Below are 18118 nucleotides of genomic sequence, written 5' to 3' on the forward strand. Positions count from 1 at the left end.
ATATATAGAAACAGTCCCGATGCTCTTTCAAAGAATGGATTATTTTTTTTTTTATTATTATCTTTTACTCTATTTAACTCTAATTTTTTATCACATATATTGAGCCCATCGAAAAGTTTCAAAATTCTCGATGCGGAGTTATAGGGAAGCCTTGAAATAAAAGCATGTTAATGAAACAATGATTTGTTGAATACATTCTCGTGTTCTAATCTCTATTAGAGAAAGAATATCGCATATCATTATTGAAAATATATATAGATAGATAATGGGCTTATCTAAAAATATTAAGTTATTTTTTTGTACTTTAGGCCTTTTCTATTTGCTTTTTGGTTTACCCATATGGAAATCCTTTATTAATAAAAGAATAATTTATAATGATATACCTGTCAACTATCTTACAAAATTATACAATGAGAGAAAATCTCCTTCAGACCTGCACATTGTCATTCCTGTCTATTTACGGTCAGATGTTTATAGATTTCCTGATATTGAGGATGCGGTACAAATGCAAGTAAATTACCTTTTAAAGTCAACTCTAAATCCCACTAAACCATCATGGTCATTACAAATTATTCAATTAGATGAGAATGAAAAATTTGAGATTGATGTCAAACAGAATTATGTTATTACCTTAGTATTGGAATCAGAAATAGGTATAATTCTATCAGAAGATTCATTAGAGACAGTAATATTCTATGGGAATGATGAAGTTGTATCAAACGATTTACCATACTTTATCGCTCAAACTATCGTAGAGTTTGTCTTTAAAGTAGAGTATAATAGACTATCTTCACAATATGATTTTTCTTTTGCTTTGGATATAGATGAATTTAAATACCATAACGAAATTCAATTATCCATTTCATTATTATCAGGGGATGGTGTTCCAATATCTTGGGAAATTTCTAAAGCATTAGAAACTTGGTTTACCCCACTTCGTGAATATTTATCTCCATTATTAAACTTTACAATTGATACAGATGTTCGGTATTATTATGATGATTTAGATTTAACTTTATTAGAAGAACTCATTTCCTTGCAACATTCTTCTAATAATCGCAATTCATCCTCTCTTGTTAAGTTATCAGAATTGTCGAAAGAAATAGATCTGTCACTTCAAGATAATAAATTTGATCAAAAATCGTTACAAGCAACAAATTCTCCAATACATTTAGCTATTATTTTTCCAAATAACTTAACTGTTTCAGGAAAAGGTCTAACTTTTATCTCTAATTCAAATATGGAGAAAATAAATTCATCAGAATTAACTCTATTATCCAACAGCACTGAATTGATTGCAAATGATGCTCTTATAGATATGCCATGGGATTTAATTGAAATTCCAAATTGGGGTTTAGTTATTGTTAATAAGTATCCGCTAGTTGCTAATTCTTTATTAACTGAGGATTATTTATTACCAATAATAAAATTATTTTCGGATACGATTTTCAATCAGCTAGATTTTAACTATTTTGTAACTGAATATGATGGTAGTGATGATATTGATAAACCAATTGGTGGTGGATATATGCTTAACTATTTTGCTACAGGCGCTTTGCTACGAATTATTACAACTTACAATTTAAGGAGAAGTATTGAGAAATTGTACGAGGTCATTATTTTGAATAATAAAAGTACGCTTTTATCTAGAAATTTTAAAGAGCTTTCTCTTAAAATAAATGACTATTTAAATTTGAGGTTTGAAATATTAGACATTTTAAATGATCCGTATAGAGGTGACACTGATAACTGGTCATTAGCACTTTCGAATAGTAATAAGATGATTTCCATTGTAGACACCTTAAATCAAGAAATTTCACTGGAAATTTCCAACTCCAATGAGAACTTAATAGTTCAATTATACTACTACTTCATTTTAAGCATGCCATTACTTACTTTATTGTTAGCATATAGATATTGGAATGTACCACAAGAAAGTAATAGTCTAAAAGCTAAGAAGATCGTTTCAACAGAACAAAAACACGTAACTACAGATGCTAAAAAAATTTAGAAATAAGATATATATGCTACTTGCAAATTCTTGGCGTATGCCACGTCATTCATTCAGAGCAAGAAATCTTTTTGTTTCTATATTTAAGTAATGCTATTTGGCGAATTTGGTTATTCTTGAACATTATTCCCCTGGAAGTGCCTCCTGTTTAAGGCACTATACTAATTATGTTATTTATATTATCTACAATGCATCTTTATTACCTTTTTGCATGTTTACTTTTTTTTAAAGGACAAAGACATGGAATGATTCAGTAATCATTTTGTTAATTTCACAATCGACTTTCTGTCATTTTTTTCCATAATGAGCCGGGTAACGTTACGGCTAAATTCGGTTCGCACCGAAATTTAGCGAAACACAAGTTTGGCAAAACGCATAAATTTAGAAACTAAAAAAAGGTTAATTGTTAAAATTATATATATTTTTGAAGGAAATGAAGGACTCAAACACCCAATTCAAGATTCATAGTTTGCATACACTTGTAAACCTTGCAAATCTTGTACTATTTTTCGGTTTTTAAGTGACCTATTTTCTCAAATTAATTGCCAGACACTGCCATTCTATTCTCGAGATTGAGAAATAGAATTTCTACTGTTTTGTTTTATTTTTCATCTTTCTATTCTGGTATTATTGGCCAAACGTGATTGAAATATTTGCAATTTTTATATCCTAGGCATCAATTTTATTGTAATTCTCTTATTTTTTTCTATTAATTTTATTCATTTTTTTGTTCCTTAATTCTTTTTTTTCCTTCTGATTTTTCATTCACTTAACATACAGATCATACTAATAGTTTCTGGCTTCATTACTTACAGAATATTAGTAATAAAAAAGAAGCATACGACTGTTCTTTAAAACCTTTTTTATTTTTTTTTCATTTTCATCTCCAATTTATAAAATCAAAAAATATATATTGGAAAAAGAAAAAGTAACATTCATTTTATTTTCATATATCTAAATTATAATGGGTAATTCATCATCTAAACCTCCAAAATCTTCACCAACTTCCTCATCTAACACTACTAGATCAAAGCCAATGAAGACAAGTTCGTCATCAACAGCAGCTTCTTCAAATTCTAAACGAAATGGTAATCGTTCATCTACACAGTTGGAATCAAGATCTCGACCGCAATTAGAATCTTCAAATTCATTTTCTTCTAATAACATTCAAACTATTAATGGTGATAACAGTAACTACAGTAACAATACTAATAATATCAATACTTACAATAGCAATAATTCCAATAATAATGACTTACCCAATTTGTCTAAAATTGATTCTAGGCATACTACTAGATCACAGAAATCTCTAAGGTCCAGGGGTTCTCATTCATCTTTGACCAAAATGAGTTCAAATAATTCTGTGGAACAAGAAACAAATCAATTTTATAGAAGCGGTTCAACCGCTAATAACAATAGCAGTGGTAACCAAATTGCAAGTACCAATTCAAATTCAAATAATAATAGCAGAAGTTATCTAAGTGTTCCATCTGAAACTTACTCAAAATCAACTCCCACAACCCCAAGTGGTAAGGAATTTCGTGATGATGATAGTAATTATAATTCTTCATTACAAACTAGGCCAGGTTCATTACATCAGAGGCATCATTCGATGGGAAATTTAAATACAATTGATGACAAGTCTACAAATTCTATGAGAAGGTCAAGTTTTAATACAAACTCAGATTTACCACCTTCCATGATTAAAATGGAACCAAAATCTCCAATTTTACAAAATAACTCAAATATTTATTCCTCCCCATCAAATGCAAATTCAATGACTTACTATGAAAGTGCCCTAACAGATGATGAAGATGATAAGCATGCAAATAATATAAGTAATAATAATATCCCCGCATCGAATAATAATGATAATGAAATTATGACTTCATCAAGACGCACTAATAGCAGTAATAATGGCAGCTTAGATATAAGAAGATCCTCAAAGCAATCAAGTAGAACTAGCTCATTCACCTCTATTTCCAAGATAAATAGTAAAAGAAAATCTTTTGAAAGCTCGAATGATAACTCGAATTCTGCATCTAATATAAATTTTCCAAATTCAAGTAGCACGCATCATCAGCCAATGATTAGATCTAACTCTCATGCATCATCTGTTCATAGTAGGAGGTCTTCAATGGGTTCAAATGGTGGAACTGCTTATAGCACCCCATTAAATTCGCCTGCTGTTAAGAATAATAGTATAACTAATTCTAGTGATTATTTTAGTTATCATTCTGAACCATCTGATGCGAATAATCTAGCAGGAACCAATTTTAATGTTAATGATATGAATGTTGATAATAATAATAAAATAAACTCTAATACTATAAGCTCCAGTCAAAATAATGGGGATTTAATAATAAATAATAATTTTAGTTCACAATTTAATAATGTCACTAATTATAATAATAATAATACTAATAATGATCCTAATAACAATAACCTCAACCAAATGATAACAATGGCAGATGGATCGATACGAAATTTAGACCCTACTTATAATAACGGTGGTTCAAGACAAACCTTGGATGCCAATAATCAAGGTCAAATTAAAAAGAAGAAGCCAATAAAGCCAATAGATATTGATTTAACAATTCAAAAATTACTAGATGCAGGTTATGCTGCTAAAAAAACTAAGAACGTTTGTTTAAAAAATTCCGAAATTGCACAGATTTGCCACTTAGTAAGAGAGATATTCTTATCTCAGCCTTCATTACTAGAATTATCTTCTCCGGTTAAAATTGTTGGTGATGTGCATGGTCAATATGGTGATCTTTTAAGATTATTCACAAAGTGTGGGTTCCCTCCAGCTGCAAATTATTTATTCCTTGGTGATTATGTTGACAGAGGCAAGCAATCTCTGGAAACTATATTATTACTATTTTGTTACAAGATAAAATATCCTGAAAACTTCTTCTTACTAAGGGGGAATCACGAATGTGCCAATGTTACTAGAGTTTATGGATTTTACGATGAATGCAAACGTAGGTGCAATATCAAAACTTGGAAAGTTTTTATTGATACTTTCAATACACTTCCATTGGCAGCTATTGTTGCAGGCAAGATCTTCTGTGTACATGGTGGTTTATCGCCTATTTTAAATTCGATGGATGAAATTAGGCATGTTTCACGGCCGACAGATGTCCCAGATTTTGGATTGATTAATGATTTATTATGGTCGGATCCTACTGACTCTCCGAATGAATGGGAAGATAATGAAAGAGGTGTTAGTTATTGTTATAACAAAGTTGCTATTAATAAATTTTTAAATCGATTCGGCTTTGATTTGGTTTGTAGAGCACATATGGTTGTTGAGGATGGTTATGAGTTTTTTAATGATAGAAGTTTAGTAACTGTATTTTCAGCACCGAATTATTGTGGTGAATTTGATAATTGGGGTGCTGTAATGAGTGTCAGTGAAGGCTTGCTATGTTCTTTTGAATTATTGGATCCATTAGACAGTGCTGCTTTAAAGCAGGTTATGAAGAAAGGTAGGCAGGAACGTAAGATAGCAAATAAGCAAAATCAATCTACAGCATAAGTTAAATAACTACTAAAAAAAAGATAAGAGACATGTAAGCATGTCAATTAAAGATGTAGCCTTAATATATTAGGAACGGTTTAATACTCGTGATTGTCAATCAAGTGTGTGTTCGGGGTTATTTTCTTCATTTTTTTTAATAATCTTAATCCTAAAAGTCATTGAACTTTAGTTTCTGTCCATTTGAGATCTTTCATTTTCGAATTTGATATGAACCTACAATCATCAACAAACAGATACTGCATATGAATTATACTTATATCTATAATTCTAAAAAATAACTACTATATTATTCACAAATTATTTTAACTTTAGAATTATTAATTCCTGTATATTATATTTAAGCTTATAATTCAAATTTAGTCTTAAAATTCTTACATCGCGAAATTTTATTTCTAATTTTTTCTCAGAATTCGTGCGTATTATTATTATATGGTATAAACTAGGTAAAAAAAATAGTACAGACTTTTTATTAAGTTAATATTTATTATTTCTAAATACTCTCATTACCAATGTCATTGCATAATTTTTATGAAGAATCTATTCATTTCGAGAAATTTTCAGAAACAGTCTATGTAATTAAAAAAAGGGTATAAAACAGACACTTTTCTTAGCATATTTAAGAAAGTTATCAAAGCATGCCTAACAAAAGGACTAATGTAAATATGGGTAAATCGTTTAGTAGGGAGTACTTCTATTGGTCAATGCATTTTGCAGCCATTACAGTTTTATCTCTGTGTCTAATTTTAACATTTTTGCCCTCAATAGATAAATCTACAAAGGAATCTTTGGGCTTGGTTAACTTTTGTGCAGATCTATTGCCAAACAGACGTTGGTTATTAGTATTTGAATGTACTGTATTAATGTCAATGATGTTTACTTATATGGGATTGTTAATGTATAATGAAGATGTATTGACAAAAAATTTAGATGACATAACTACAATTATTGATAAAGATGGAAATCTGGTTATAACTAATGATACTAAAAAGTTTATACAAGATTTTGCACAGAATGAAACTAGTGGAATTGCAGACTTGCCTATCATGGACGTCTGTCAAATACTATATGCTGATTAAAGATATATAATTTTGAAATTTGTAAACAACGATTTATTTTGATATATTGATCATTATATAGATTGATACATGCTTAAATAGAATATAGAAAATTTATTTTCTTATACATTTGTTTGTTTGTTTATTATATAATGAATATGCCGTCTCAGTCTAATATAATAAAATATTACTATTAATTAACAATTGAACATGATAAAAAAGAAATGGTATAATCGTTATCGCAAGTTTCTATTTTTATTTGTTTGCATGTGATTATAATTAACAGTCAATTTATTAAAATTAACCGTTAATTGAAGAAATAATTAAATTAGAAAAGGAGAAATTTAGAAAAAAAACAATTATGCAATTAATATTAAGTGGATCGAAAAAGAGATAATATAGAATATAATGAAGAAAATTTGAGAAAAAAATGATAGTAGTTAGACAACAATGAATAATGTTTGTAAAAAAAAATGAATTGTCGAAAAGAAAAGAAAAATAAGAAATATGAGTTTAAGGAATTAAAGGCAATTTAATTAGAAATTATAATGAAGTGAAAAGTAAAAACTCAAATATAAATTTGAGAGGAAAAAATACTAAAGTAATCTGTACAATAATAATTAATCTTATTCAGACCTGTTTGTGATAGAATTATTCTTGTGAAAAATGGGTCGTTCGACTACTAGTATGGTAGTTGCCACGATAGTTAGATGTAGAATTATTATTGTATTTAGATCTATAGCCACCTCTATTGCTACCATGATGGTTAGAATTGTTGTGATATGATCTTTTATTATCGTGCAAAAAAGTGCTTACCGGTTTAAATAGCAAAGATTGTTCATCTGTTTGTTGAGTTTCAGTTTGATTTTCAATATCATCACTTCCATTACCTCCATATTCTGATTTTTTATAGGAACTTCTTCCTCCATGTTGTTTATAATTATTATTAGTGCCGCTAATACTATTATATTTGGAACGATATGGTCTATGATTGTAATTAGAGCCACCTCTACTTGTATTATTATACGATTTATAGCCTCCTCTGTAGTTATTAGTATTATTATAGCTATTATGTGAATGGTTATTTCCATAAGAGTTATTGGAATACCTATCATAATGGCCATTGTTATTAGCATTTGGATTTGAATATCTAATTGGGGATCTAGTATGAGAATAATTATTACCATTTTCTTTTGAGATATTATTGTTGTTGTCGGTAATATTTATGTCATTTATATCATCAATCTCTTCGTTAATATTATCATGAATAATGGGTGATTTCAACAGAAGCGATCTATCAAAACTATTATTTGCATTATTACTATTGGTATGTGTCAAATTTATATATTGATTATTTGGGGTAGTCATTGGAGATGCGGAGGGTGTTTTTTTAGCATCATCTGCTCTCCTAGCTACTTGTGAATAAGATACCATTCTTGGAGTCTGTGGAGATAACGTCAAATTTTCATTTTGGAGTTTTGGAGAAGTAGTAGTATTTAGTTCAGTTTTATTAGTCTTTTGTTGCGTTGAAGTTGTAGTATTATTATTAGTCTTGTCATTAACATTTATTGATGATAATTTTTGATCTCTTTTCAATACTTTAATTTTTTCTTTAGGATGAGGATTAGTTTGATTTGGAGTTTCTTTTCCAATTGCTAAAGAGCCTTCTGATAATTTTCTCAGTACTGCAGTATCTTCTACATGGAAATTTGAGATTTTATTTTCAATATCTAACATTTTAGATTGAGTATCTACTGGTTTAGCTGAGCCAAATGGGTTTGGCTTAGGTTTAGGAGGTATATAGGATTTTGAAGGGTTATCCCTTGGATCTTTTGAAATTAAATCAGTTAAAATTTGCTGTTTTTTTAAATAGTTTTGAAAATCAGTAAATTCTGCAGGCTCAACTTTAATCTTATACAACTCTAATAACGGAATTTTCCAAAACCTCAAAATTTTATCAGCATCGTGAAGATTCATAACTTCTACAAATGAAACTTTTGCTGTTCTCTTAAAATTTTGATCGAAAATTGAACCATTTTTAAGTATTGAAATTGATGGATATTTTTCTAATTCCCAATATAATTTATATTTAACTAATCTTGTCTGTTTGGCATTAAATAAATCTTCAATATCGAAATCCGAAAATTTTGGAGGTAAGTTTGAGAATTTAATCATATATGGGGGTCCTTCAATAATGATTGGTTCATCCTTTGAAGTATCGTGAGGAGGGGGTTGAACAGTTTTGGTTGGCCTTATTGGTTCTTTCTTTGTTGATATTTCATTTTCAACACTTTTTTCTATTTTAGGCTTATTTGAGATAGTATTATTCAATGGGTTTTCATTAATAGCATCTATATTAATATCATCTTCATTCCAAACAGATTCACCCAGTGTATCATTCTCGAGGAATTCCTCAAGAGACATTTGTTTCATCGTACCATTTGTCTTACTTTTATCTGAATAAATTTTAATACTCTCAAAGCAGCCGTAATATAATAATAAATTATTTCCTACTCAAATAATAAAATACAGGGTGTTTGATAGCATATAATGATCCTATGTTTTAATTGAAATAATAGAAAATAATAAATTGTATATTATATTATGTTGCAATAAGATTTAAAAAAAGAAAAAAAAATTTAACGTTAGTAAAAATATTTCTCAAACTGATGTAATAATTACATATCTTGATTATTGTTTTAAGTTGGCTGTTTTTTGTATTTTTGGAAATAGATATGATTAAAAATTTGCAAATAAAAGAAGTGCTAAAATTCTTGTATTAATTTAAAAAATAACTTAAAAATAAAAACAAACCAAAACAAAACAACAAACTAGTGAGTTGAGGACTGGTAGGAGATAACAGTTTTCTCATACATACTCATAACTGTTAGTCAGTGCTCTTGTCGTTTGGTTTCACAAAGGTTCACGTATGTGTGAGTATTTCAGAGTTAATCCCAACTTTAAACCTTTTTAATTTACTCCACGAATGTATTTTATTTTGTTTTAGCCTTTTAAAGATAGCTCGCCAAATCAAATTTCAAAATTCAAAATTCGTTCTCAAATTTCAAAAACATTTCGTGACAGTCCCGGCACGTGGCGCGCGTCAGCAAATACGTGCCACAAATGTTTTTATGCAATTAAATATCAAGAACAAAGATATGGTGGAACGAAGTGTTCAAAGCATAATACGAGTTCAAAAAACAGGATGCTGCTTTATAATAACATTGAAGGTTGTGGCTAATCAACAATACGAATTATATTCAGTTATAGAACTCTGAATCATGTGAATTATCCCAAAATAGTATTTCTATAAGAAGCTATATTCGTTTACTCTTCCTAAGTTTACATGACAAGATGCATATTTATTAAGTGAGTACAAAATAGGTAAAAGAGGACAAGCGGAGAATTATATATATTTGAAATCAGTGTAATAGTGACCTCGTTCAGAAATCTACAGTATGTTGAAATTTGTCAATCAAATTATACGTATAGGTAAACTATCGTGCAACAAAATACTGTCAAAAATAAAAATTATACTACCCAGGTTACTGATGGAGAAGTTTACAAAATAGTGATTAATTGCTGTGTCAGTTAAATGATTTAAAAAGAGCTTATGAGATATAATTTTGATGACGTAAGCTGTTCTCCATACGGCTGCTCTCAGAATATCCCGCAATCTGATGTTTAAATCCCGACTTGTGGAAGGTACCAGCATTATTCCAAATCTGATAGCTTCTGGCAGAGGTGTGATAGTAATCGCACAGTGTAATAAACTACTTTGCCGAGTGCTCTTTAATCGAAAAGCAAGATTTTCTACTACTATGACATTTCCTCTTCCTTCCCCCCTTGTAAATTGAGTTGCCTTAATTCAGTAAAATAATCTCGATACTGTCTGTTATTCAAGTTTGTTTTTTTGGCAACGTCCCTCTCAGATTAAGGCACGTAATTCGGAGTGCATCACATGGAGGAAGAACTTAAGAACCGTTATTCTTTTTTAAGTCACCTTCCGGCCAATATATATTTTTTTTGAAATATTCTTAATAGCTTTTTTTGGAAATATAGCCCTACGCGGAATGTCAACTAAAAAAAATCTTAGAATTCATCGTTATTAAAGTTATAAGAATCTGATGATTTAATACATTTTCTTGTTAATAAAACCAATAATATACATTACTAGTCATTCTATTTAACATTGTAATTTAATGAAACTTTATGATTTATTTCTGGGCATTTTTGATGCTCTTGCAGTAGCCGTGAATGGATTCGGCTAATCTCAACTATCGGGTAATGGAGAACTTGTCTTGAAGCTTTGTGAGGGGGGAAATCTTGGGATAGATGCTCTTGCTGTACTTATAGAATGCCCTTATAATATTATTACTAGTCATACCTTAGTGTTTGATTTGGTTGTCAAATAAATGTCTTATTTGCCTTTTTTTCACTATTTCCTTGCACTTCTAAATAGCTCTCCTTCCTACAATTGATTTTTACTGTTTATCGTTTGATATATTCTGAATTTAAAAATCTAAGATTTTAGTTTTGGCAATCTACTTATTGAGATACTTTTTACTTTAAGGTACTATCGATAGCTCACCAACATATACTTTGATTTATTTAATTATTAATCTAAAATAAGTTCCAGATTAATCGTAGGGTGTTTTTTTTTCTGTTGTCTATATATTTTAACTTCTCTGCCCTTTTTATCTTCTTTTTATTGTCTATAATATTAAAAAGTTTTCTTTTATTTCGATACGATTTAATCTCTTTTCCCTAATAGGTACCCATACATATATGGTTTTACACTCAATTTACTGTAAATAAAACTAATCTACTGAATAGTATTTCTATATTAAATAATATATTTTACCTTTGAATTGAATCTTAATATTTTCCTATCTGGCATGTAAATTTCATATACTTATGAATGTCCTCGATATTTTACTTAAGTGGAAAGAAATATGTGGTTCCTAAGAAATTTTTTTCGAATTTCTAGCATGTTTTATCTTATTAGTGTTATTAGTATATCTAGTACCTCAGCAAGTGCCCAGTATTCGAACAGAGTGAAACTACTTTTATTAAGTTTCTTATCATGATGAGTTTAATAGTGTGATGAACCTAAATTTATTGTCATAGGGTATTCTTCATTTAGTTTACTTCTTACGATAAATTTCATTAATTCTTTAATCTTTTCTTTTTTTCGTTTTTATATCTCTTTATGAAATATTTTTACAATAAGTTAGTTCCATACAGATCAAAACAAAATATATCGCACACTACATTTAATTATAGAATCTCCAGTTAGATCTCTCATCAAATATTTATATATAGTATTAGCAATGTATGCCCAGATTCATTTCATTGTTTTTTTCTTTCTCTTTTTCTATGTTTGTAGCTTTCTCTTGTTTTCAAAGAGTCATCTTGAAAAACAGTTTTTTTAGACTTCTTTATTTCTTATGATTAGTTGATATGCATTTCTCATTATTAAATTCGGTATGCATGCATTACTACCATTAATTAAAAAAGTAACTTCACCATTGATTTAAGCTATTTTCTCAATAAGTATAATATTTTAGTATAAAAAAGATAAAATAAATATTTTATTTCGTTTTTTAGTCCGCCATATAATTCATATTGTTTTTTACTTATTTTGAATTCTTAGTTTAGCATCAACAATATATTAATTATAGTTTTTTGTTTCTCCTCCTTTTAGATCTCTATTTTTGCGATATCTCTTCAAATAAGCAATATATCGAGCAATTACTGATTTCAATAGCGATAGATTTTACATAGAGCACCGCATATTCCTTCCCTATTAGACATCTGTAATAGGATATATCATATGCATTAAAAATATAAAAAATAGCATTCAAATACTAAAACACAATTGACTCTATATTTTCGTTTAAATCAATTTACTAACAAATCTATACCTAATCTCTCAATTGGATTAATTTTTAAAGGTAGATGAAATCAACTGGCTCTTATTCTAAGCATGGTTGTTTAGAATGTAAAAAAGCCCATATAAAATGTGACGAACGTAAACCAAAATGTGGTAGATGTTGTAAATTACTTATTGAATGTAGATATGAAGGGAGTATTATATTAAATTCATTTGGTGACAAAATTGTTCCAGTAGCTAATGAGAATTGCAATAAAATTACAAAAGAAAGAAGTACTAATAATAACAATCAATATGGTGCCAATGAGGACAAAAATAGTAATAAGGAAGTCAATAAGCGTATGAAATTTAATTTTGTTGCAGATCGAAAAAAAAAATCCCCCAATAAACCAAAAAAGAATAGTATACTAGTTAATCCTTCTTTAAAATTTCAAAGAAAGTTTACGTTGGGGCCCTATAAAGTTCCTCAAACCTCACAATTAAAAGCTAATATGACACCTGATGTATTAAAGAAAGAGCGTCTTATACCTATTGAAATTAAAGAAAATACTGCGACTTATCTTTCTAGCAATCATAACGAAGAGTGTAAGATTTGTGTAAGGAATTCAGCTAAAAAGAAGAAAAAGGATGCAACTCTTCAACCCAATGATTCATCAGATTCTTTAAATGACAACGATATAATATCATATATAACAGACCATAATAAACCCATATTTGACAAAACAGACAAAGTAAATGAGGAAAGTTGGCAAAATGAGCGGTCTAGAAAAAATATACGAATAACATCAGAAGAGTACGATGGGTCTGGACCATCCCACCTTGGTTGCAAAAAATTTAGCATAAAATCATGTATACCTAAGACAGATATGTCATTATTAACAATGTTAAGCTTTGATCCATTAATACCTGAAATTCCAAAATTGGCATCTATATCAAAGTTTCTACCACCACGTAGACTTTCAAAAATTCTAATGCATGATCCACTGTCAAAAATATCATCTGAAGTTATTGATATTTTTGCACCAGAGATAATGAATGTGTGTTATTCAGTCCTAGTAACATTTCTCTATCAGTATGCATCATTAATCTCTTTAGAGTACCGACTAATTTTTTTAGAAGAAACTATTATTTCACAGCCATATTGTACCATAGTCTATTTTGCCTCAAGTATAGTTAAAATGACTTATAATTTCGAAAATAATCAATTAGGAAATATTTGGAACATTCATATAAGGTTACCTAGCTTAAAGTGCGCTCTTCAAAATATGGAAGTTTCTGAGATAAGTTCAAAATCAGAGAAATGTATTATTGATTTTTTTGGTTTATCATATTTATGTGGTTATGTAAGCAATAGTTCCTTGTATTCATTGATTGAATTAACTAGAAACTCAGGATTAATGAGTGGATGGTATTCAATATTATTTTCATTATATGGTGTTCGAAGTATGTTTTTAAACAATGAATTATCATTTTTAGAAAACTATGAAGAAATTCGTCCAATTATTCAATCATTTTATGGTAAGACAAAGAATATGGAAAATAAGAGTAATACGCTAACTAAATATGGAATCCATGGGTTTGTCCTATGTGTCTTTGAAATATTGGAAGAGGCTCATTTATTAAGTAAGGAAAGTATTTTAGCTCTGGGTGATGATTTGATGATTTACAAATTGTCTAATATATCTATTAAGCTAGAGAAAAGCTTAAAGAGGTCGGGAGAAAATTTGATAAAGAAAGTAGAAGCAATTAAAGAAACGATATTTGACGTAAATAATACCAGCAAAATAATAAATAATAATAATTCAGAGAAAAATATATTTGAGCAAGAAACAATGCTCTGCTACTTATCATTAAAATCCTATATTTCTTATTTTTATCTGAATTGTAATAAAGAGGAAATTATGAAATATTTAAGGGAAATGTTGGCATTATGTGACAATTTTTCTGATGTAACATTACCAATGGGCGTAATATTTTTCTGGTGTGTTTATATGGGAGCACAAATATGTAAAACATCTGATGAACTCGATATGTATAGATCGTTTTTAAAACTATTACAAATCCATGAGATAGCAAAACCTTCAACTACTGTGCATAAAGCAATAAATCAGCTAACCTCATTCGATACAGCAATGTATAAAGACTTGCAGGTACATAATAAAGAAGAGGATATTAAACGTGTTAGTTAAAAAGTCTTTATGTCTCGCCCTTTCCTCAAATTTCTTTTAATGATTGTCCATATTGTCAACTAAGGGAAAAACACTACATATTTTATTGTTTATTATTACCAATACTCCTTGACTGAATTGAATGTTAAATTTTTGATATATTAATGCGTTAATCAACTATAAAAATATTTTTCTATTTTCCACTAGATTACACTTTTTCAACTGTATTATTTTACAATATCAGTCTTTTCTACACTTTTTTCCTCATTCGGTCGATATATTTCCGAAAAGGGATAATTTTCCACAGGGTTTTTTTTCATTGAGCTGTCATAAAGTCTTCATATTCAATCTGAACTGTACAAATTAGAAGTAGTACTGCAAAGACCTCATATATCACTTTATCGGTGGTACAGTCTATATTTTACCAACTTTAAAGTTGATACTCATAATTATTGCATTTAGCACAATTATTCGCATTAATAAGTAATATATATATATAGAAAATTTGCATTATTTTATTTCTGAATATAAAAAAACTGTAGAAAATACATATCTTTCACCCTCCATATTATAAAGAGGTACATGTCGATACCCTCTTTTTAAATAATCCAATTTAAAACATATAACACCTAAAGTTGTATCACTTGATTTTACACACAGTCTAATAAATGTGAAAGAATCGTCACATATGTTAATAGACATTTCACAGTTCCAGACTGGATTAAAACCATTACCTGGGCATGTTTTGGTTGTGATTTTATAGTCACTGATTTTGGTACCGTTGTGAACTTGTAAATCTTGGTTAAGTTCAGTTATTTCGGTAGTAAAAAATTCAATAATGACATATGGAGCAATGGTACATCCTTTTTTCAGATCATTAGAAGGTAAAAATTGAGCACTTAATATATTAAAAATTAATTTTTTCTTATTTTGATGTATTTTTTCATATATTAATGGAATATTTTTCGTATTAGTAGTTTTTTCGCGAATATATTTTGGTTTCAATACATATCCAGAGTTTAATATTCCATTCTTTTGGTCTGTCAATTGAAACATGGCAATATTTAATTGTTGGCCTATATCATATGTTTGCCAATTAGTAGCTACCATTTGAGTACCATACTTCCAAAATTGAATAGGATTAAAATTAGATGATTTGTATCTAATGACATGAGGGAAAACACGCATGAAAAATTTACGATTATGTTTGTCAATTGCTAGCTTTAGAGTTTTATCTTGACAAAGTTTGTCAATTTTTTTTTCATTTAATGAGAAACAATGGTTTACGGTTTTAGATTCAGGAAGAGATGTGTTACGAAACCTGATACCATGTATAGCGCTTATTTCTAATAATTGATCAATTACTCTAAAATCGTGTTTTAGTTTAATTCTCCGAAATCTTTCTATACTTGCAGTTGATTTTTTTCTTCTTTGTCGTATTTCTACTTCAGATTCATGAGAAGAACTATAGGACGAAAATGATGATAAGGGAGTTTGTTGTTCCACGTGTTTACACTTCTTTGATTTTAAGATAATTTTATGTTTTAGATGTCTTGGAGACATTATTCCATGTTTATCAACGATACTTTCTAATAGGCTGTTTCCAAGAATCTCCCGTAATATTTTTACAGTTAAAAGTTGATTATCTGGGCCACAATTGATTTCTAAAGAAATAATTAATGGATAAGGAGAAGTGATAAAGGCATATTTTCTAATAGCGGTAACCACATTAGATAATGGAATCGCAGATGTTAATAAACCATGGCATACTACCGGACCAATTTCAGAATCCCATATATCAATTTCGACGCTTCTACATCCCTGCTGTAATACTTGAATATATCCTTCTACACTGGGTGTTTCAGCCACTTGCTTCCCCAGCAGATATGTATTATGTGAAGAAGCTATAAAATAATCAGTAATTGGGTGCGAATAATTTTCATTAATATTCTTCGTATATGGTTCGTTTCGGAGATATTTCAGAAAGATATCCTTATTAATAGTTTCTTTAAATTGTGATATTTGTTTAAAGAGTCTTAGAGCAGCTTTTTTTGTAATATTTTCACCTTGTTTCGTTGAAATAAAATCAAAAAAACTTTCGAAGTTCATTTTATTTTTGTTTAAAGTAATGTTTTTCCATAAAGTATCAATTTCATCTCTCTTTTTCAATAGTTTCACAAATGTTTGAAATTCTGCGAAGTTTAAAAGACCATTATTATTGACATCTGCTAATAGAAAATTTTTATGCAAATAAGAATGAGAACTAACTATATTAAATTTTGAGCATAAAGCTTGGACATCTTGGAAAGTCAATGTTTCTTTAATCTCATCTTCTTTTTTTGGAGAAACAGTTGATTCCCAATGAATATTTGCAAATCTTGCATGATCTGGTACTAGAATACTCTGCATTAATTCTCTTCGTTCTTTTATAATATCTAAGATACTACTGACAAATAATTTGAACTCTTCTTCGTTGTTTAAAACTAGATGTAAGCATTTTAACTTGTTATTGTTTATGACATAAATTAATGTTACCCACCATTTGGCAGTAGTATTATCAATGCCATATTCTTCAATATAATTTCTCGCTAAACTATCTGTTCTTACGTCTTTGATACTATCAATATCCAGTCTTTTGGAACCATTTTTCCAAATTATTGTCTTGTTATTAATTAGTTTAAAAAATAACATTTTTCTTTTTTCTAGTAATTTTATACATGGTAATTCCACGTTGTAAAATTTCATATTTTTTGTTCTCTAAATTTTTGCAAGATGTTGGAATAATTGTAGTCCTACATACAGTTGTAGTTAATGTGGCAAGGTCATTTTTATTCAAGAAGTTAGAATAAGTGACTGGGCCAGAAGCAGTATTGTTAATCATTTCATCTGTTGATGATCCAATCATAGATGTCGTAGCATTTGAATTTGAAGTTAAAATTCCTGTTGTATAATTCGCTAAAGTTCTGAGAATTGTTTTATCATTATTCATTCTCTTTATCCATCATTAACTTTATTATATTGGAATGTGGGCATTCAATACGTTGCATTAAGTTTCAGAGGTATTTTATGTATTATTTATTTACATATATATATAAGTCAAAAAATATCTAAATGTCTACATTTTCCCTGTAGTAATAGTTAATTTTTTGCCAAGAGTTGGACAGTCTGGACCATCACGTGATATTTGTTAATTTCATTTTGTCATGTTTAGTAACCATTGTTTTTTAGTTAAGGAGGTTTTTACAAACTTTTAAATATATTTCTTTAAAATTTTATTCATGATTAAATTTATAATAATATTGAAAACATTCTTTAGGTAGTTTGTTTGAAGCTACAGGTAAACTATTTATACGTTGGAAAATTCTTTATCACGTGATTATGCATGTCACGTAGCGTGAGCTACGTTAGTCACCTGTATAAACCAGGATCACGTGATAAAGG

General features: G+C 28.8%; 6 protein-coding genes across 6 annotated transcripts; 4 read left to right on the top strand and 2 right to left on the bottom strand.

Moving 5' to 3' along the window:
• Positions 1-265: 265 nt before the first annotated feature.
• TBLA0A06970 (uncharacterized protein) lies at positions 266-2011 on the top strand (the record flags this gene model as incomplete). The annotated part of the gene is made up of 1 exon (XM_004177959.1): positions 266-2011. The coding sequence occupies one exon, from the start codon at positions 266-268 to the stop codon at positions 2009-2011; it is 1746 nt and encodes a 581-aa protein (XP_004178007.1).
• Positions 2012-2975: 964 nt separating this feature from the next.
• TBLA0A06980 (serine/threonine-protein phosphatase) lies at positions 2976-5555 on the top strand (the record flags this gene model as incomplete). Its single annotated transcript, XM_004177960.1, has 1 exon — positions 2976-5555. One exon carries the CDS (start codon positions 2976-2978, stop codon positions 5553-5555), a length of 2580 nt encoding a protein of 859 aa, XP_004178008.1.
• Positions 5556-6193: 638 nt separating this feature from the next.
• Positions 6194-6634, top strand: GPI19 (phosphatidylinositol N-acetylglucosaminyltransferase GPI19; the record flags this gene model as incomplete). The annotated part of the gene is made up of 1 exon (XM_004177961.1): positions 6194-6634. One exon carries the CDS (start codon positions 6194-6196, stop codon positions 6632-6634), a length of 441 nt encoding a protein of 146 aa, XP_004178009.1.
• Positions 6635-7264: 630 nt separating this feature from the next.
• Positions 7265-9046, bottom strand: TBLA0A07000 (uncharacterized protein; the record flags this gene model as incomplete). The annotated part of the gene is made up of 1 exon (XM_004177962.1): positions 7265-9046. One exon carries the CDS (start codon positions 9044-9046, stop codon positions 7265-7267), a length of 1782 nt encoding a protein of 593 aa, XP_004178010.1.
• A 3528-nt stretch (positions 9047-12574) lies between these two features.
• On the top strand, positions 12575-14698 carry TBLA0A07010 (Zn(II)2Cys6 transcription factor domain-containing protein; the record flags this gene model as incomplete). The annotated part of the gene is made up of 1 exon (XM_004177963.1): positions 12575-14698. One exon carries the CDS (start codon positions 12575-12577, stop codon positions 14696-14698), a length of 2124 nt encoding a protein of 707 aa, XP_004178011.1.
• A 489-nt stretch (positions 14699-15187) lies between these two features.
• PLC1 (phosphatidylinositol phospholipase C) lies at positions 15188-17422 on the bottom strand (the record flags this gene model as incomplete). The annotated part of the gene is made up of 1 exon (XM_004177964.1): positions 15188-17422. One exon carries the CDS (start codon positions 17420-17422, stop codon positions 15188-15190), a length of 2235 nt encoding a protein of 744 aa, XP_004178012.1.
• Between the last annotated feature and the right edge of the window lie 696 nt (positions 17423-18118).

The sequence above is a fragment of the Henningerozyma blattae genome, chromosome 1, assembly GCF_000315915.1.
Source record: "Henningerozyma blattae CBS 6284 chromosome 1, complete genome".
Lineage (NCBI taxonomy): Eukaryota > Fungi > Ascomycota > Saccharomycetes > Saccharomycetales > Saccharomycetaceae > Henningerozyma > Henningerozyma blattae.